The 20,295-nt window shown below is 39.4% G+C and overlaps 4 protein-coding genes and 1 long non-coding RNA gene across 5 annotated transcripts; 3 read left to right on the top strand and 2 right to left on the bottom strand.

The window, feature by feature from the left end:
• The first annotated feature begins 58 nt into the window (after positions 1-58).
• Positions 59-2,438, top strand: LOC124202678 (SCF E3 ubiquitin ligase complex F-box protein grrA-like). Its single transcript, XM_046599032.1, has 3 exons — positions 59-748; positions 837-1,095; positions 1,165-2,438. Exons 1-3 carry the CDS (start codon positions 571-573, stop codon positions 2,183-2,185), a joined length of 1,458 nt encoding a protein of 485 aa, XP_046454988.1. The 5' UTR covers positions 59-570; the 3' UTR covers positions 2,186-2,438.
• A 5,359-nt stretch (positions 2,439-7,797) lies between these two features.
• Positions 7,798-8,350, bottom strand: LOC124202570. The gene is made up of 3 exons (XR_006878237.1): positions 8,255-8,350; positions 8,084-8,176; positions 7,798-8,026 (listed from the first exon to the last, which is right to left on the bottom strand). It is a non-coding gene; the product is annotated as an uncharacterized LOC124202570 (long non-coding RNA).
• LOC124202569 (E3 ubiquitin-protein ligase RNF170-like) lies at positions 8,314-9,838 on the top strand. Its single transcript, XM_046598920.1, has 5 exons — positions 8,314-8,643; positions 8,711-8,838; positions 8,922-9,004; positions 9,069-9,203; positions 9,266-9,838. Exons 1-5 carry the CDS (start codon positions 8,546-8,548, stop codon positions 9,668-9,670), a joined length of 849 nt encoding a protein of 282 aa, XP_046454876.1. The 5' UTR covers positions 8,314-8,545; the 3' UTR covers positions 9,671-9,838.
• Positions 9,839-11,399: 1,561 nt separating this feature from the next.
• Positions 11,400-13,564, top strand: LOC124202349. The gene is made up of 5 exons (XM_046598689.1): positions 11,400-12,503; positions 12,571-12,670; positions 12,748-12,899; positions 12,973-13,047; positions 13,110-13,564. The coding sequence occupies exons 2-5, from the start codon at positions 12,578-12,580 to the stop codon at positions 13,363-13,365; spliced, it is 576 nt and encodes a 191-aa protein (XP_046454645.1). The 5' UTR covers positions 11,400-12,503; positions 12,571-12,577; the 3' UTR covers positions 13,366-13,564.
• A 4-nt stretch (positions 13,565-13,568) lies between these two features.
• Positions 13,569-14,893, bottom strand: LOC124202348. The gene is made up of 2 exons (XM_046598688.1): positions 13,902-14,893; positions 13,569-13,813 (listed from the first exon to the last, which is right to left on the bottom strand). Exons 1-2 carry the CDS (start codon positions 14,781-14,783, stop codon positions 13,616-13,618), a joined length of 1,080 nt encoding a protein of 359 aa, XP_046454644.1. The 5' UTR covers positions 14,784-14,893; the 3' UTR covers positions 13,569-13,615.
• Between the last annotated feature and the right edge of the window lie 5,402 nt (positions 14,894-20,295).

Genomic DNA, 20,295 nt, shown 5'->3' with positions numbered 1-20,295 from the left:
GTATCCTTTTCAAACATTAACAATTAACAAACAATCAAACATTAAATGAATTTTTTTTTAAAAATAATTTTTTTAATTTTTTCGCTCGATTGGCCATCTAGTGAGACAATCGACAACTAATCTATCTATTCCACACAGTAAAAGGAAGTAAAAAATACACGGTCAATCAAGCTATTTTGAATGGCCAGTAGCTTTTCGCCAAGACAATTAATCAGACAAACATTATTCCTCACTCTAAAACATTGGTATTTGTGATGATTTTTTTTCGTTAGTCAACTTCTACCGGTACATCATTATGTAGTCCACTTGGGGTTAATTACCCTATATTATTGTCATCCTCACGACCTTCGGACCTTGTCGTTCTACTAACGTACACTTCCCATGGGAAGTTTCTCCACCTAAAATCAGGACTATAAAAGTTGTTTTCTCTTTCAGTACTCGATTTTCCTTTGATGCACTTCTTGTCGCGCTGTGTTCCTCAGTATCTACGAATCCTAATCATTCTTATGATTGATTGAAATTTATTCTCTGGGAATTTAAAACCCCTAAAATTCAGTATAGGATATTAGGATGCCCAAAGTTAAAACTGTCATCTCACTTTATTCACAGTGTATTAACCGTGTTAAGAGCCATTTAAAAGTTTTCGATATTCCCGTTGATGATAAGCTTCTAACAACATGGAGGGGCAGTCCATGGGACCGAAAAAGGACCGAAAGCGAGTCCGACATGAATCCTTTTGAAACTTTGCGTAAGTTGCGACGATACAAAGTGGTATTTGTTTCCGTTTTTTAAGACCTAATTAAGTTTGATTTTTACAAATTATGAAATATCTCTAGCCGCGGTCCTGTTGGATGCTATCATCCAGTCTTTTTGTGGTAGCCAAACTGAGAATACGATCGTGAAGCATCATATCAACATCAGGAATTTCATTACAACCAAACTTCAAAAGTTAATTGTTCCTAGTTGTCCCTATGACTATGAACAATTCTCAAATTTCTTACCCAAACTTGAAAAACTGCAAGTGTTAGCCTTGTGTTATTCGAATATTGACGATTCTTGTTTAAAACTCATAGCGACATGCTGTAAAAATTTGAGGTAATTAAAATTCATTCTTATTTAGATTATTCTGTGCATATAATTATTGCTGTTTTTTTTTCTAAATAGGATATTGGATATTAGCAAATGCAAAAAATTGACGGATACTGGCATTGAATGGTTAGTTCCCAAAACAGCCGAACTGAGCAAGACCCTTCTTGAATTAATGGTGGGCTGCGATGCTGTAACCAAAAGAGGAATAATATTTGTTGTACAGAATTGTCCATCCTTGGAGGTCGTCGAGAACATCAACGTGTTCGATGCGTTAGTGGAATTGGCTCGGTCATCGGCGTTAGCTCAATCAAACATTTTAAATACTAATATCACTCGTCTAATCCTTCGCCCTGCTGAAGTTTATTTAAGCGGTCAACTTGAGTTAGTTGTACGTTTTTGCCCTTCGGTATTCCATATGATCATTTTTGTTAAAGAAGGGTTAACAGATACTGATCTGTTTTGCTTAACGAGTTTGAAGAACCTACAGATACTCAAAATCATACGTCACAGCAGCTCAACTCTTAACGAAATAACCTTTGACAAGAGCTTGGCTCCAGTACTGAAGGTAATCGGAAGTTTGTTAGAAGTCCTTTACATCGCATACTTTGAATTGGTTGATATTTGGACCGTTGTCAAGTTCTGCCCCAATTTAATGTCCCTGAGCTTGAGAAATCACTGCCAAAGTTTAAGTGTCTTGTCTGAAAACGAAATCATTCAATTGCGTAACGAAAAAGGGCGTGGTTATTTTCAAGATCTGAAGATTCTGGGGGGCGGCTTTAACCTTTCAAATGACATTCTGTTTGGTTTGTTATCTTGTCCTTTACTAGAGAGCGTTTGGATAACACACTGTGACGCGCTCACTGACGAATTGTTACAAGAAGTTATTGCAAATGGCTCAGTAAAAAATCTGAAGATACTCAGTCTAAATTTCTGTCATTTAGTGACTAAGCAGGGATTAGATGCACTGGTGATGAATGACAATCGCCTTGAACAACTAAGCTTCCGTCATTGTCTGAACATAACCCAACAAAATGTTTGCGATTGGAACGAATATGCTCGTTGTCGAAATTGGGAATTGCGAATAAATAGGGTTTGAGAATTTTTACATGGGAATTAATTTTATTACTTACTAGCACAAATCAGGGATGATTTCGACAAGATTTCGAGGGTGCCGATACTGAAATTATATAGCTCATATAAAGCGTAATAAATTTATACCCTATAAAAAAAAGGCACATATAACACATATTTGATTTCCTGTGTATGTAAATGTATCGAGCTCCTGTTGCTATTTTTCCATCGAATTGTTTGTTGATTTCCGGAGAAATATTATAAAGATGACATGAAAACATTTCCTATACATGTTGTTCTCTCGAGTGTCTTGGATTCCCTTTAGCGGAAGGCATCCCTAATTTTGGTTAGCATATGTGCAGACCCCAGCAGGGTCGGTCATATCTTTTCCGCAGAGCTCATGTAATGGCTTCCCTTAGAAAAAACTCACAGGGTTTATCACTTTCGCCTCTTTAGAATTAATTCATCGGGCTGTTAAAAACACTTGGTTTCCATCCATTCAATTCACGCTTACGCACGCAATTATCTTCGTTGTTTTGTCCCGTCCTTATAAGAAATTTATAAAATACTACAAACCGCAAAACTAAATGAACTAAAGCTGAAACGTTATAGATAATCCCTTAATTAAGAAAAAGAAGCGCGGTAAGAAAGCGGTAAGAAAGTTTAGCAGCGAAAAAAAAAATTGCCCGTCACCTCAAACGTAAAGTGCGCATCAAATTATTACAGCGGAAAGATCCGAATAAATCAGTGACAGTCTGATTACGATATCTATTTTTTTTTAAATCTGATACTATGTTAATGTTTTTTATTTGTAAAAATTGAACAAAATCCCTTTTTAAATCACTTGTAAATAACACAAAGAAAAAATGCATCACCTTCGTGTTTGTCGAAAGAATAATGCGATTAATCTTATTGGCCAGTTTTACCTGAACTATAACTGGTGTAGCGAATCGGGAATAGGACTGTGCAAAGAGATAAGGGATAAATACTCGGAATCGATGACGTCTAGTTTATCGGACGCTGAAGCCTGAAGAGTATGAAACAATAATGAAGTAATAAGGAGTCCAAGTATGGCCTAAGGCCTTGGACGAGCAACAAGAGGGAGGTCAAAGAAAGGGGTCCGCAAAGGATTGATGCGGCCACGAATTGATTCATTTGTTTTTGCGCTTCACTTCAGTTACGACTTGTGCTGAGGTGTCTATGAATCTCTGAATTAAAACAAAAACATATCAGTGTGAAAGATGCCTAAAGTGAAGCCTGTCATCTCACTTTTTTCGCAGTGTATTAACTTTATTTGCAGTTATAAAATTCGTGAAGTTCCAGTTAATGCTGATGAGCTTTCCAAATCTCGGACGGGTAACCCACGTTCGATCCAGCAAAGAACTGACAGCGAGTCTGACATCAGCAGTCCTTTACCACAAATACGTAAGTTGCGATGATACCAATGACACTTATTTTCATTATTCAATTCTAATTGCATTTTTATCTTCATGAATTTTGTATGTAAAATAATTGAATATCTCTATAGCCACGGTTGTGTTAAATGCTGTCATCCAGTCTTTTTCTAATCACGAATCCTACCTGACGAAGACCAACATGAAACATTTCAACTACGAGTTTCTCGTTACAGCCGAACAAAAATTAATTATGCCCAGTTGGTACCACTATAACAAAGACCAATTCTTGAATTTATGTCCCAAACTTGAAAAACTGAAAGTGTTAGTCTTGCAATATTCTGATATTGATAATTCTTGTTTAAAAACCATTGGGACTTGGTGTAAAAACTTAAGGTATTTTAAATTTATCCTTATTTAAACATTTCTTAAGAATGTGTTTAATTCATAATTTTTTTAAAAATAGGGTGTTGAATGTTCATGATTGCAATCGATTGACGGACACTGGCATTGAATGGTTAGTTCTCAAACCAAACGAGCTGTGCAAGACCCTTCAAGAATTGTTGGTGAGCTGCCCCGCTGTCGCAAAAAGAGGAATCAAAATGGCTTTACAGAATTGTCCAGCCTTGCGGATCGTCGAGAACGATCACACATTTGATGTCTTAGTGGAAGAGGCTCAGTCAGCGGCGCAAGCTCAACCACACAAATTTACCTCTTTCGCTCATCTTTACATTCGCCCTGCTGGGGTTTATACAAGCGGCCAACTCGGGTCAGTGGTGCGATATTGCCCATCGCTTGTCGATATCTACATTGAGATTAAAACGGGATTAACAGATACTGATCTGTTTTGCCTAACGAGTTTGAAGAATCTACACACACTCAAATTCATTAGGCACCAAAGTGGTTCTAATAGGAAAGGAATAACTTTTGACAAGGGCCTTGCTCCAGTGCTGAAGGTAATCGGAAATTCGTTAAAGGTTCTTTACCTTGTCTACTTTGAGTTCATTGACATTTGGACCGTCGTCAAATTTTGTCCCAATTTAATGTCCTTGACCTTCGACAATCACTGCCAAAGTTTAAGTGCCTTGTCTGAAAACGAAATCATTCAATTGCGTCATGAAAAAGGGCGTGGTTATTTTCAAGATCTGAAGATTCTGGGGGGCGGCTTCAACCTCTCAAATGACGTTCTGTTTGGTTTGTTATCTTGTCCTTTAGTAGAAAACATTTACATAGCATTTTGTGACGCGCTCACTGACGATTTGTTACGAGAAGTCGTGGCAAATGGCTTCCTAAAAAATCTGCAAATAGTATGTTTAGAATCCTGTCATTCACTGACAAAGCAGGGATTAGATGCACTGGTGATGAATGACAATCTTCTTAAACAAATCCGCTTCCTATTTTGTGAAAAGGTAACCAAAAATAATGTTCATGATTGGCATGAAATTGCTAAAAATAAAAATTGGGAATTGTTTATAGACTTTAAGAATTTTGGGATTGCAAATATTACCCTTGACGCATGAATTTTGTGTTCTATATTACTGAGTTGCTGTTTGTTTTTCGAAGAAATCGTGAGAAATAAAGATGACATACGAAAATGTATTTCAGCGTTTTTCTCTCTAATTCCCTTAATTTATACGTTTTGTGCCCCTATTTTTACGAAAACCGGTTTTATGTAATAGACTAATAGTTAATTCATTCTGCTAAATAAGCATCCTAATTTATTAGCATATGTCCTGGCCCTGGGGCCAGAGTGCTGGGCATTTTTTCTACAAAGTTGAACCAATTCTACAGACACAACCGTCATGTGTCTGTAGATTAACTAGTTTTAGACATTTGTTGGAAATGATTTAAAGCGTAACATTTAAAAAAAAGCTGGAACTTATGATACGTTTAACTAAAAAAAATTGTGAAATAAGGAAATAACAGATGAAGTGAACTTGAAATTTATTTGATTCATTTCGATCGTCATACATTAAAATCCAGACAATAGTAACATTTGTTGATGATATACGAGACATACGGATCTCAATTGATGGTATAGATGTTCTGAACTCGTTTAATACCGTATGACCGAGGCCCCGGAACTATTGGGGGATTTTCCTATTTCGGCGGCAGATTCGGGTAAATGGTCGCATTTGTTGTCGCTGGAGGTTCGTGTTGCGAAGGTGTCGGGTTGGTAGAGGTGGGGCCTTTTCCCGAGCCTTTTCCAGGTTTGACTTTTTTGTCCGGCACGTCATTCCAATGACGTGGAAGTTTTGGATCTTCAATTTCACTCTGACGACTCCAATAATGCTCCCCCACTAGCCAAATCCAAGCCAGCATAAAGCTCTTGATGTAGCCGGAAACGACAATGTTGAAACTTGCATCGTTGCATGTGGTGATCATGCATCCGGTGGCCAAGGTAAACGCTACACTGAGGCCTAGCGGGATCAGGCCCAGGACTAGGCCTATCGCCGTTTTATCCATCACCCACAACACCCACAACACGTGTACCATCTTGACGAACGATATCACCATCAGGTAAGCTGTTATTGCCGCTGATGTGGGCAGCGAATCGGATAGGGCAGGCATCCATATTTCAGCAGGTGTTGTACACTCCACCCGAACAATACTGTCGGGACTGCAAGACAGATCAAGTGGTCGGCAGGCGGCCAAGAAGTTTGGAGCCAATCTTGTTTCGGAATAAAAACGATTGCTACCCCACAACCAGGCGAGAACGACTCCAGTCAGTAACGATAATATCCAAAGCAGAGAACGATAGAAAAACTTCCACTTGGAAAAATTCGTATTTTTTGTTCTTCCGGCGGCGGCGATTCCGTGGAGAATAGCAATGATGACAAAGCTGAGACAGGTAAAAATTGGTCCCAAGATAAGCATGGCTTTCTTCGATGTTATCTTTTCCTTTGATGCCATCGGGTGGTTTATGTAACTTTTGTCGTTACAAATTATTTGAACTTGGCTCTCCATGCCTGATTGATGGTCAGGTGTATTGAACAAAAACAGCAAACACGTCCAAACAAGCATCAGCATCAGGGTTAAGATCGAATCTCTTTTGGACGACAAGAATCTGATCGAATTTGAAACTGCATTTTTCACTTGTTCGAATTTCGTCATTTTGAAATCTGAATTGAGACTTTTAGTTTGATGATTATCCGCTTCGTCTAGCGGTCGCTTATATATCATTCCATGGACGGAAACTTGCTCCGCAGTTGGTTAACTGGTAATTTATTGCAAATTTTGGAATAATCAACTTGATGAAATTATTTACAAATTTAATTGTTCGTTAATTTACAATTTAACGAATAATGTACAAAAGAAATTACTACCTTGCAGCAATCCCTTAACTCGTAATTTACGGTAATTTACATCGACATAAGTCCATTTGGCTTGAATTTTTGCCAGCCTATAGAAATTTTTTTAATATTTGAACACGCTTAACTTTACTGTTGCTACTAGGTAATCTTTTACATTTCAAGAGAAGAAAAGAGAGAAAAGAAAATAGATAGAAAATCCTTTCACGTCACGAAATCATTTATATCTTTATGATCTTATGTAATAATGAATTAAATCTAAAGAATACATAAAATATTTAGGAAAAAGAATTTTATTATATATACGGTGCATTAATATTTATGTACACCCATTTATGCACTAAAAAAGGAAGAATAATTTAAAAATTCAATTATTGCAAAAATTTTCATTTTCACTGTTACTACAATAATAGGGAGCTATTATAGTCGACACTGTTATAGACTACCTTTGACAAATTCCAATCAAGACAGGAGGAGACACTGCCTTGATTGACTGTACCCAGCAGGGAGATTACCTGGTGGACAAGGAAGATGAGAGAAGAGAGTACGAAGCCAGTTTTGCCAGGGAACGATTAGTAGTAGTAGGATTCCTGGTTAGAATCATTTCCCTCCAAAAGTTTTCCCCATGTCACGAACTTTCTAAGTCCCCGTTCGACAAGAGTCTACCTCATCCTCTGGTTATCACAACGGATGAGTGACCACCAGCTAGCGTTGGTTAGTTAGGGAAACAGACCCACAGAAAAGGATGGAGCCCACACAGATTATGCAATTGTCTACATCTACATCATAGACTACTTCAATCGCGGCCAATAATCTCGGTTATGGTATGGAAACATTCAAAGATCCCAACCTAACCAGGTGGGGCAAAGAAGGATAAGGAGATAAGTGCCCGTGTTGAAGTAGGATATAATCAACAGCTACATTCTACATTATTTTTCTTCAATTTAAGATTGAATTTCGGGGCACAAACAGGCATTGCAGTATTGGTAAAGAAGATAAACACATTTCAGGATAACACCAGCATGCACCACAGACTGCATGCAGCGGCTCACCAACACCACAGGCTGCACGCTCAATACACCATTCACCAGCTGGCTGCAACAATACCATGAACAAGTTAAACGGCACTGCAGAAGCTCAGACTTCACCTGGCTATTAAACCTGTTTAAAAAATTAAATTACTATACATAAACAGGTATCTCTTGTGTGAAATAACACCATGACTGTAGTAAAGACAATAACTGTGCAGTCCACTATGTAAAATATTTGCCGATCAGCATATAAGATTTCAATTTTCAAATGAACTGGCACCTAAACAATAAAAGTTTGGCTTTTACATATTAACTGGATTGCAGCAAAAACATGAAACGGAAATACAATTCTACAAACCGGGACGATCCATTGTTCTCGGGAATCTGCAGTTGTTGTTGTCGATTCTCGTCGAATGCCAGCAGTCGACTGTCAGAGGTCAGAGTGTTGACAGAAATTGTTATTTTCGTCTGCTACAGAAAATATTGTGTTCGTGAAAAAGGTGGTTAACGTTGAAATTTAACGGTTCGTGAACGTTGGATATTAAGTTGGACGAGTAAAATAATATCCCACTAATTATCACAAGTTTTGTAGCAATACAAATATATCTTAGAGCAATAAAAAAACAACAACAAATACCCCCTCGTTAAAATGGTAATGTTCAGTATCGAATGTGTTGGCGAAGAGGTTATTCTCGGCACACTCGCTTTTGGGATTGCCCTCGTTCTTTTTGGATACTACACGATAAGGTTTGTTGATTAAAAGTAACAGAGTTTTTCTTGTGGTGTTTAATGTGTTGGCATTTTGGTTACCAAGGTCTAAGAGACGAGAACAAACTGAAATTAACCAACCGAGAAGAAGGTACAGTCAACAGAATGAATGCCCTGTCTGCCGCAATGACATTAAGTATGAAGTGGAGACCAACTGTGGCCATATCTTCTGCTGTAAGTGTGAAACCTTCTACATGTCAAGTCAAAATATTCCTCTTTTTGGTTACAATTATAAAATAGGCCTGTTCTATTTCCAGGTCGTTGTTGGCTTGCCTACATGGCCCACATGGCCCGTGGCAGTTTTGTAGGAGCAGTCCTTTGCCCTGTTTGCAGACAGCAGGTGAATATAATCACAGATGCTGCCAGATGGGATGCAGTTGATTAACAGATGTCTTTCATTTCAGGTTACGAGCCTCTTCCAAGCTTTCAGCAAGAATAAATTGAATCCCGTCAGTGCGTCAGATGAAGAGCCAGATTTAGCCAATTTCATCCGTGAAATCAATAGCTACAATCGTCGCTACAGTGGCGAACCCAAACCGGTATTCACTTTGAAATAGTTATTTTTTAGAAATGCATCTAATAATGTCATCATTTCCAACAGTTCTGGGAGAATATTCGCGAGCTTCCTATTCTATTCCGTCGCATTTTAAGCCAAGTTTTTTCAGAAGGAGGCTTCTTTTACTTGTATCGCCTTCGTGCCATCCTTTCCGCGATTCGATGTGTGATGACCCTCCTTTCACTGCTTGATATCATACCGGTAGCAGCCTTCGGTCTGATAGGCCTTGTCAATGATCTTTTAGCCCTTCTGATGGTCGCCGTGATGTTCAACACCAATGTTATCCGCACTAATATCGCCAATATTTTCGCCAATTTTAATAATCAACCCCCAGAAGCATATGTAATGTTTGGAATGCTATCTCAAGTGCTAGCTGATTTTATTGCTCTAGTTGCCAGGGCTTTTTTCTTTTTACTCGATTCAATCCCCTGGACAATCATCATTCCTTAATCGCTTGTTTGTTTCTTCATCCATCTAAGAGCAAGGAATTTGGTATTTGTAAAAATCTGATACGATGTTAATGTTTTTTTGTCCAAATTGAACAAAATCCCTTTTTTAACAGTTGTATCAATAACACAAAGAAAAAATGCATCACCTTCGTGTTTGTCGAAAGAATAATGCGATCAATTTTATTGGCCAGTTTAACCTGAACTATATAACTGATGTACTAGCGAATCAAGGATAGGACGATGCAAAGAGATAAGGGATAAATACTCTGAATCGATGACGTCTAGTTTATCGGACGCTGAAGAGTATGAAACGATAATGCAGTAATAAGGCTATAGGGAAACAAGTATGGCCTTGGACGAGCAGCGAGAGGGAGGTCGAAGAAAGGGGTCCGCAAAGGATTGATGCGGCCACGAATTGATTCATTTGTTTTTGCGCTTCACTTCAGTTACGACTTGTGCTGAGGTGTCTGTGAGTTTGGTTTCTTAATTAAAAGGAAAACTAATTTGTGTAGGATGCCTAAAGTGAAGCCTGTCATCTCACCTTTTTTCGCGGTGTATTAACTGTATTCATATTTTCATTCTTCACAACTGAGTTGTTATTTGTTTTCCGTAGAAATGGGGAGAAACAAATATGACATCCGAAAATGTATTTCTGCATCGAATTCCCTTTCGTCTTGTGCTTTGGCGAAAACCGGTTATGTATAGATGTATAGTTAATTCAATCTGCTATAAGGCATCCTAATTGATTAGCATATTTCGTGGCCTCAGGGCCAGAAGTGCTGTTACGTCTTTTCCGCACAACACAACATAGTAGCCAAATGCTTTATTCCCTTATAGTGAAAACTCACTTCACTTTCGCCACGTTATATCTCGTAAAGACTGTTTGCATGTGGCATGTTTCACTTGCAACAACTCTCCTTTAACAGTACATATTATAAACTCGCCGTTGCTGCTTTGGACGTTGTAAATTTCGTTTCTGTTCACGCACACGCATAAATCTTCGCCGTTTTGTCCCCCCCCCCCTTCTCCCATTGCGAAGTTTAGGCAAAAGTAAATGAACTAGACAAAAAGAGAAGTGGTTAGAAAGTTCAGCAGCGGAAAAATGAATTGGCTATGGATATATCAGCTGTTGAACCTGATAAATGTCAATGCGTGTATAAACAATAGCGGAACGATGCCGAACAAATCAGCGGTAGTCCGATTATTTGAATAAAAAATAAGGTGTTATTGTGTATCCTCGAAAAAATAACAAAACTCCTCTTTTGCACACTCTAAAAACCTCTGTAATAAATGTGTTACATAACAACAACCCAAAAAAGTGCAGCATCATCTACTAGTCGCCGATTGTCGAAAGAGAAATCCGATTGGCGCCACTTTCACTATTTCAGTTTCAAATAACCGCAGCAGCAGTATGCACAGTAGTCGTCGTCAGGCTGGACGGAATAAAAAGGCTCGTCGATATGTCGTGTGCCGTTTAGACATTTCGCCAAATCGAGAAAAAACAAACAAATAAAATATTGAAACATTTCGCTTGATCTTGTCACATTCACCATGGCCGACTGGTTTTTATTTTATAATATCGGACTATGTTGTTATCTCTCTTATATTATTTTCTATGGTCATGTATATGTATCGTGAACCGGTCTTATTTTTGAAACGAATCAGAAATAAACAAGACTAGGGAAGTGTTTGATTATACGTCGAACTCGAAGTGAAAACGAAAGTGGTTCCGTTTTCCCCCCGTCGTCCAGCACACGAGCGGACGGACGAAGGTTGAAAAGAAAGTGCTCTGGCCGCCATTTCCATCACTATAGCTCGGCAGCAGCTAGAGTCTACCTCTTTTTTTTTAAATATGTGGGTCAAGGACTTCCAGATAGATGTATACAGCCGGCCCATCTTCAGGAGATTTCCCCTCCACAGTTTCTCTCTCTCTCTTTCTTTTCACTGGATAAAAGGTCAAAAACAATCGGGGCAATAATTATTTAAAAATTTCAATGATTTTTCACCGATTTCCAACGAGATCGTATACGAAAATGATAATTCAACGGACTGTATGCCCCCCCGCAAGAAAGTCAAAAATAAATATGCAGAATTTTTAAATTTTCTTCTTAATTTTGAAAAGAAAACGATCAAAAGTTGACCGCTGTGGCACCACAGCTCCGAGGGACAAAAGGAGAGTGAACTTTCTCTTTCTCGAGACTTTCGATGTGTGTATGTATGTATGTATATATACAAGCATGTGTGCGGGTTCTTGGGGCAGAATAAGAAAGAAACGGAATAATAATATAACATTCGATATAGAAAACTAAACTATACCTGCACTCTCTATTCTCTCTTTCTTTCTACGTTGTTTTTCCTGTATTTATATGTACACGGCTCCGCTATATACATATCGTCCAGTTCGTATTGGGCCAGTGAAATTCGTAAAGTTATTAGTTGCGATATTAAAAAACCATCGCCCATATCGTACGAGCGTGTTCCAACTGGCGTGAAGAGTGAAAATGTGCTGTGCGCAATTAAATCGTTTCCGATTCACTGCCAAGCGAGAGCGAAAGCAACTGGAAGAATTTCCTCATCGCAGATGAAATATTCCCATACCTATAATCATAGGCTAGTTTTCTATTATATTTTAAACTACACCCTTAAAAAAAACGAGAGAGAGAGAGAGAGAGAGAGACTATTGGATGGCGCAAACGGGGGGGTCGGACCCCGGCCCGATCTATAAAAGAGGCCAGCACCGTCGAGTCGACACAACAGTCTCAGGTGTCCAACGCTCCCAGCTGCTTCACTTTGTTGCTTTCCCCTTTCCAATCGAGAGCTGTACTACACCCCTGGTACGTTTAAAAAAAAAATTTAAATTAATAATAATCATCATTTAATTTTTTTAAATTTGAATTTTAGGTCCAATATGTTTGCCGTTTACCTTATCGCTGCAGTTTTGATCGCTCAGACGCAATCGGCCGCCATTCCCGAATCGGAGACGGTCCCAATCGAAACAGTGGTGAGTCGAAATCAAATTCCAAATCATTTTTAAATCTGAATTCAATTCATTTTTGAAATAATTGTTTGAATTATCAGATCATCGAGACGAAAGAGAACAAGGAAGCCAAATCGTCGGTGGACACGGTCGATTTCGCACTGCTCGAGTACACGGAGAAAGATCACGCCAAGGATATCGACTCTTATCTCGACACGGCTGTCCAGGCGGACAAATTCGGATGCGGATCGAGGTGCGTTATTATAACTCAATTCAACTTATCCTTCAACTGAAACCAAATGACAAATGATTCGAATAATGTCCAGGCTCATCTGCGAACTGCACCGACGAGCTGAAAGCGAATTGTTGCCGGAAGAAGTTCTCCTGCGATCCATGTTCGAGTAAGTTGATGAATTTTATTAAATTTTAATTCATAATAATAATTGAATGTGGTTTTTATCAGTGGCAAGCCTTTGGCCGTCTCGTCCGACGGACCCAAAGTCGCCAAGGGTCGCGGAGTCTTCCAGTACGCGGCCTTCATCGGCTCGACGGCCAAGAACTCTGAGACGTGCAGCCGGGCCTTCTCCCGCTGCCCGTTCGACTCTGACACGATCCTCATCGTCTTCCGGGCCATCGGCAGCTCACCGGCCCTCAAATCTCTCCAGCATCCTTTCCCCAGTCACAAACTCCAGCCACCCAAGGAAGTTACCTCAGCTTAATCATCGCCCAGCATAATATTAATCGACTGCTGGGCCGCCAGTATTTTCCCAGCAGTCCATTTTGACTCATATCAATTCACACGAAATAGAGTTTTATATTTACATTTCACTTATCCCCCTCCCCCCACTCCTCCTCCACCCATATCGTCCGTGCAATATGTTGCTGATCTGAATATAAATTTTTATAATTTTAAACAAATTGATTTGAGTTTAAAATTTTATTTTTTGGGAAATTTATAATTTAATTTTGTTAACATAATAGCCAGTCTTTGTGATTAAGTGGTCGACACTCGTAGGGACAGGTGACGATGTGATCGGCGATGTCTTTGCGGACGAGATCCAGCCCGGTGAAATTGTGGCCGATCCGGCGGGTCGGAAATGGAAAACTGGGAGTCACTTGACCCACTTTCATCACCCAGTTGTTGCAAAAATAAGAGTCGTGGGCCATCTAAAAAAAAAAAACCAGCAAATTAAAAATTAAACAAATGATCCAATCAAGTCAAAAAAATTTGAATATTCAAATTTGAATTTATTACCACGTCGAAAGTGGCGAATGGCCAGACGAATAAATCCAATCGATTCTGATCGGTTTGGTAGTCGTCGTTCTGGCTGGTCCAGATCATGGCCTGGCCCAGTCTACGGATGAGATCCCTCCGCTGGACGCTCTTGGCCCCCCACAGTCCGGCCAGCATGAATCCGCCGTGACTGGGATGGTCCCTCATGACGTGGAATGTGAAATTGGACTGGAGCCACTGGCGGACGGCGGCCACTTCCCTCGGAATGATGTCGCTGTCCACGTCCCTGGACATGAAGCGATCGACCAACGGATCCAGCATCACCAGGAACCTCCACATGCGCGGATTCAGCCGCTGGATCAAGGCGCTGTTGATGAAATCCGTCCGGATGCTGTCGACGTGGCAGAGATCGACGTTGGTCTCAATCAGCTCCTGATGCTGGCCTCCCCCTGGGCAGCGCAATGGGCACAGGTATTTGAGTTCATCGACGGCCGAGAGATTGTGGTAGACCCTCATGATCCAGCCGGGGTAGTAGCGGCGGATGCGGGCCGCCCTGGCCTCGATGGATGAGAAATAACGCTTGAGGACTTGATCGTTTTCATCCGGATGGCCGAACAGCGAATAACTGACCACCGATTGATTGGATCCGCGTCGATCCGCTTCTCGACTGCAGCTGGATCGACCGACGACCGATGTTGGACTCCTGTCGCAGCGACACTCGACGGGCGGATCGTCACTTTCCAATGGGATTTGAATAAGCTGGTGTCCAGCAGTCGCCAGGTGTTCAGATTGGAATTCCAGCAACACCTGACGCGATCCGTGGTAAATGACTAGAGCCGATACAAAGAGGAACGATCCTGCCACTGTCCAGTAATAACGTCCATTTCTGCTGGTCACTCTCATTTTATTCGCCCGGCTACAAATTGAAATAGAAACTCAAAGACAAAATTGATTACGGCGGAATCGAATTCTTTTGCGTCATCGCCGCTCGGTTACCGGAACCTGAACTGAAATGAAATGAAAAGTTCCAGGCAGCAGTACTTTGAACCCCCTTTTTTTTCTTTCCAGTGAATAGACAATAAAACTGAGCCCAAGGAGGAAGAACCTCGAGCAAATATAATGGCCAGTTGCTTCCAAGGAATAGCCGCCGGCGGCGTATCGTCTGTTGCGCACTGGCAAACACGCCGCCCGCATTTGTTATTTATTGTTTCGGGTCTTACCTTCGCAGGGATCTGATTACGCTGGTAGCAATCAATGCATATACCACCTGTTACATAGGCTGGACTAGGAAAGTTTTTCATTTTCTGATCGACAGATGGCGTAATAGAGTTCGTGAGCGGCTCCCGCGTTCGGTTACATAATTGCAGCGTCATCTTTCCCGTCTAAATGATTTTTGGTTGTACGCGTACATTCCCATAGACAAAAGACCGAGGCCTTTTGTTGTTTCCCCACCTTCTTCTGCTGGTCGTACACAACAGCGCAGACAACATCCGGCAACCAATGGAGCCGTGAAGCGCTACTAATGTCACAATTTCACGCACCTGCGGTTTTTTGTTTTATTTCATTTCATTTTATTTTTACTTTGGCAAAATGGGAGGGTTGGGGGAAATGGTTTGGAAGATGAATTAAATATTATTCGCTTTGTTATGTACTACTTGTGTATAATCGTATTGTTATTATCCATTTACTCCTCCCACACCGGAATAATAATAAAGGGAAAGGTTTGGGGGGACTAGTTTTGAATTGCGCCATCTAGAAGCTTTTATAGTTATTGCGCAATTAGTTAATGGCGATGGGCGGGGCTCTATTTCTTTTTATTTTATTTGTGTGTGTTTGGCAACGCGTCTTTTGCATCATCACGCCGATCTGCTCTCGTTATTGTCTCTTGTCCCTTTTCATTTTCAAAATTTTAACCTTGAAACGACCGACTGTGTTTAAAATAATCATATTGTTTTAGTAGTTCAACATCATCTATTCATCTCCCGAAAACTGCGTTCATTATTGGCTAATGAATAAGAAAAAATTGAATAAGAAAAAACCTTCGGGACACCTGCGGAGCAGTGGAGAGGGCGAGCTGTTGAATAGAACATTAGTCAAGGCCTAGCCTATCAAATTTGAATGATTGCATATCATCGGGAATATCCACCTGTGTGCGAAATTCGAAAAAAAAAATAATAATAATTTTCATATTCAAATTTATTTTCCCGCCCAAAAACGAATCGATCATTCCGGTATCTACTACGTAACTACGTTCTTTTCTCTTCGTGAATCTATAAACAAATAATATCGACACGAGTATACATATTTGTTAGACGAATAAATTTTTCTGTAAATAGAAAAAAAAATCTATTAGATTACACGGTTGTTTGTATATTTTAGTCGTGCTGGCAGTGATGATTTAGTTATATATACGCAGGCGAATATATAATCTAGGTTAATGTTATATGATTTATTCCACTTGAATTGATATAATACCCGCTGACTAAAAAACCTTTTTGGGTGTCTACACCCAAAGAGAAGATTATAGTTATAGCCAGAGTCTCTCGGTTATATTATTTGTGACCATTTATGCATATCGTATGATGGCGTCTATTATAAAAAGTCGCTAGCTGGCCATATAAACTTGGAGGGCTTCGCCGCGGGATTTCCCAAAGTCCATGATCGTAATCGTAAAAAAATATAAATTACACCAACAAACAAACAAGACACCAAATGTTAATCCAATTTGTGTAGATAAAAAGAAGAAAGAAAAATAAGAAAGTTGAAAATTATTAGGTGCGGATAATTGTTTCCGGAATACAATCTAATCTGCGGTGAACTGTAGAGAATAATTTAGGCGCTATACATATACATCAATTAACCTGTCAAATAGGAATGTCATTTGAGGTTTCCAGATTTCCGGGTTAAAATTTATAAATTCACGAGGTAAAAAATAATCAACCGCATATTTCCGATTGAATTTTTTCGTTGAATTTTAATGAGAATGTTGAGCTCTAAATAAAATTTAAAAAAAAGAAAAGAAATTCAAATGGAATAAATAAGATCTCTCCATATGTAGCTGAGCTGTGTCACACCGCATCGTATAATATAATCATCTGTTATTACGCCAGATTATTTGCGGCTGCTGCTGCTGGGCGACGAAAAGGAAATCAAACGACCGCAATACGGTGTAGTAGTATAGGTAGGTACTCCAAGTGATCCGGACCTTATATAGCTCTACATGCATGTATATTAGATGTGTGTATTATTACATTCAGGAAGTGAAAATATATATAAGACGGCGATACATTTACAAACCAGCCAGCATATTCCTGCATGCGTAGACTATATAACGTGACATGTGGCGTCATCCCACATCGCCGGCGGAACGGATTAGGACACAAAATTATCCGGGAAACTTGCGGGCAGCACGTTGGAAACCCCAAGAAAACACTGTCGCAATGTGTGTGCTGTGCCTAGTCTAGCAGCAGTGTGGGTTGCTGCTTTCGATATCACGAACGAAAAAGGAGAAAAATTGGTTGGCTTATTTTAACTATCGGTGAAATATGCCGGTAATTTACAACAACCCAAAAAAACAGCTGTTAAAAAAAAATATCCTCAGATTTTTCTTTTATTTTTACGCGAAAAACTTTCAGAAAAATAAAATAAAAAATAAAATGCTGGACAAAAATTCTCCTGTGTATATACGGCGGAGAGTTATTGTGTATGTATATAGCCGAGCGGATATGTATTATATGATTGGGCAGAGCACCTTGAGGATGTGTGTGTGTGTTTAGACGTTTGTAATAACTCGGGGATATAAGGAATGGGAACGGGAGCTGGGCATTGTTTTGGCCCAGCAGCCAGAAACATTTAATATCTTTATCTCTTTTTTCTTTGTCTATTTCATTTCGTCCAGTAAAAATACCAGCGGAGAAATAATAAAGACAAAATAGATCATTTTGTTTCCCCCCTTTCAGCCCAAAAACAACTTGTGTGTGTGTGTACATGTTATTTGCTATATAGTAATTCTGGAGTATTTTTTTAATAGAGCTTATCCACTGTAAAAAGAAGCCAGTCGTGACGATTTCTGTATACCATAAGCCATAAACAATGGGGGTATTACCCATTATTAGAGTCTTGGTGTAGTATCATGTGTGTACATATACGGTTGGATTCGATTGATCCCCTTCGGCCGGATGTTTTTACTTTAATGGCGTGAATGTGTGGTAGTGGTGGTGGTATTCTATTATTCGTGTCGTTATTTGGCGACGCATTCCGCATAGTTTTCTAATTTTTCAACCGCAGGTATATGTACATGTATATAGTGACAGTCTCAGCAGACTCTCTCCGAAAAATCTGTTCATCTAGATTGTGTGGGCTGTCTATATACTCATATACTGGACGCGTCAAGACTTTCTCTTTTGGCAAATATACATGTCCAGGTACTATTACTACACCAGGCAACAGGTGTGTATCTAGATATCTACTCACCCGTAAAGGGGAGAAGAATAAAGGCCAACGAACCAATGAAATTCGGACCTTCTAACCCTCAATCGCCAATGTCACCTTCACATTGACAGTTGACATTTCAGATAGTACCTAGGTCGGATAAATATAAACTTTCTAAAATTCTGTCAACCATCAGTTTAGTAGGAGCTCAGACCTTTTAGAAGTTGACAAATTCAATTCAGTTGACAATTGATTTCATCCCCAACGGAGTTGACAAGACAAAAAGGTAAATCGTCTATACTACAAAACGATTCAATCAATATTTATAGGATTCAAGTGATGGGTGGAAAAATGTGTCTAACAAAAAGCTTTGATGAATAACCGAGACAATCTAAGTGAAAGAAAGGGGGGCGGTCGATGGATATTCATCATCTGGTCGGCGTGAGTGTGTCGTGATCAAGTGAGGCGAAATTTAATTGCAAAAACCCGCACAGTTGTTCTCATTCTTTGAATGTTATCTATCTATCTCTCTCTCTCTCTCAGATTGGCTTGCGTAATAATCAAGGCATGTATACTGATGTAGATAGTCATAATAATGTGCTAGGCCATAAACTAGTAGATCAAGGCTTTTTTCTAGCACAGGATGGAATTGCTGGCCAACGAGTTTATATCATTTAGACTCGTCGTTTAATCTCATCCAACGAATAAAATCTTTTTTTGTTTTTGTTTTTATGTTTTAAATTTGTTCATTGGCATATAAACGATGTCCATTTGGCGGTCGACCAGCAGACTGTATAGAACTAGAACTACTAGCTCTTATTGTGCATGTTATATTATTCTGGCTGGCCAGTCAAAATATATTTGTGTCGTTTTCTCTGCTGTAGATTGGAACCGAGAAGAATAAGCGTGACTGATTATCTCAAAGAGAGAGGTAAAAAAATAAGAGAAAAAGGAACATTTGGCTGGCCAGCATAGTGATTGGAGAATATACAAGTATCTAGCTAGCTAGTCGGGATGTTGATACCCTTGACCTTGCTCCAGATGTGCCTTCCACTCCCCTGCTGCTCCCATCACTTTTGATGGACATTGAAATATTTTTTTAAGAATCGAGACTAAATCTCACGATTTTTATTTTTTCAAATATTTCAACTTTTTGGCTATCGATCTCATTTAATTTCGGGGCGTGGCAATCGTTAACCGCAAAGAATCAAATGTTGTGTACCAATCGATCCGGAAAACCATTTCCTATATTACAAGATCTGACAAAGAACTTGAGAAAAAACCCACCACCACACCAACAAACAATTCCGGAGGCCTATAAAAATCACGATAAAACTCTTTGGAACGAAGGTTTCGTAGCTCGTATAGAATTGCGTTGGCGGAAGTCTCGATGCTGCTATTCTTCCATCAGCAACGTATAAAAACAAAAGACAAATCTCCCCGACAAGAATTTTTTGGGTTTTTTCAAGGGCGTTTTGGGCACAGCACACAAAAACATCACGAAGAAAAAAGAGAGAGAGACAATCACAAAACTATCTGGTTGAGTTATAATGTTTTTTTTTTTGGTTACGCTCGACTATACATAAGACTGCAGCGCAAGAAATTTGTTGAAAGAAATTTTTTAGTTTTTCTTCTCCCTTTTGTCACGACCGAAAAGTTGACACTCTCTCCGGCCTCATTAAATATGGACCACTTTTTTTGTTGTTTTAACCTCCGATGAGAATAAGCTGATTAGATTTTTTCTTAACTAAAATTCATTTAAAGAAAAAATAACGCGGTCAAGTAAACGCGCAAAATTTTTACTTTTTTTTTCAAATTTCCCGCCGAATGAAAAATAAAATAAAAAATAGAAATTCCGGGGGAGAAATGTGGACGACGTTCTTATTAAGTCAACGCAGGTGCTATCTACTTATAGCTGGTGAGTGGTGACTCCACACAAAAAGATTCCTTGACTCTTCTCTTCTCTCTCGAGAGAGCGACATAC

Source organism: Daphnia pulex, chromosome 9 (genome assembly GCF_021134715.1).
Source record: "Daphnia pulex isolate KAP4 chromosome 9, ASM2113471v1".
Taxonomy (NCBI): domain Eukaryota; kingdom Metazoa; phylum Arthropoda; class Branchiopoda; order Diplostraca; family Daphniidae; genus Daphnia; species Daphnia pulex.
This window is presented reverse-complemented; position numbering and strand designations above follow the sequence as displayed.

Coding starts and splice junctions, on each gene's coding strand:
- LOC124202349 (XM_046598689.1), top strand. CDS start 12,578: ATGTTTGCCGTTTACCTTATCGCTGCAGTTTTGATCGCTCAGACGCAA. Junction 12,671..12,747: donor CGGTCCCAATCGAAACAGTG/GTGAGTCGAAAT, acceptor TTGAATTATCAG/ATCATCGAGACGAAAGAGAA. Junction 12,900..12,972: donor AAATTCGGATGCGGATCGAG/GTGCGTTATTAT, acceptor AATAATGTCCAG/GCTCATCTGCGAACTGCACC.
- LOC124202569 (XM_046598920.1), top strand. CDS start 8,546: ATGGTAATGTTCAGTATCGAATGTGTTGGCGAAGAGGTTATTCTCGGC. Junction 8,839..8,921: donor CTGTGGCCATATCTTCTGCT/GTAAGTGTGAAA, acceptor TTCTATTTCCAG/GTCGTTGTTGGCTTGCCTAC. Junction 9,204..9,265: donor ACAGTGGCGAACCCAAACCG/GTATTCACTTTG, acceptor CATTTCCAACAG/TTCTGGGAGAATATTCGCGA.
- LOC124202348 (XM_046598688.1), bottom strand. CDS start 14,783: ATGAGAGTGACCAGCAGAAATGGACGTTATTACTGGACAGTGGCAGGA. Junction 13,814..13,901: donor CATTCGCCACTTTCGACGTG/GTAATAAATTCA, acceptor TTTTTTTTTTAG/ATGGCCCACGACTCTTATTT.
- LOC124202678 (XM_046599032.1), top strand. CDS start 571: ATGCCCAAAGTTAAAACTGTCATCTCACTTTATTCACAGTGTATTAAC. Junction 749..836: donor GAATCCTTTTGAAACTTTGC/GTAAGTTGCGAC, acceptor AAATATCTCTAG/CCGCGGTCCTGTTGGATGCT. Junction 1,096..1,164: donor ACATGCTGTAAAAATTTGAG/GTAATTAAAATT, acceptor TTTTCTAAATAG/GATATTGGATATTAGCAAAT.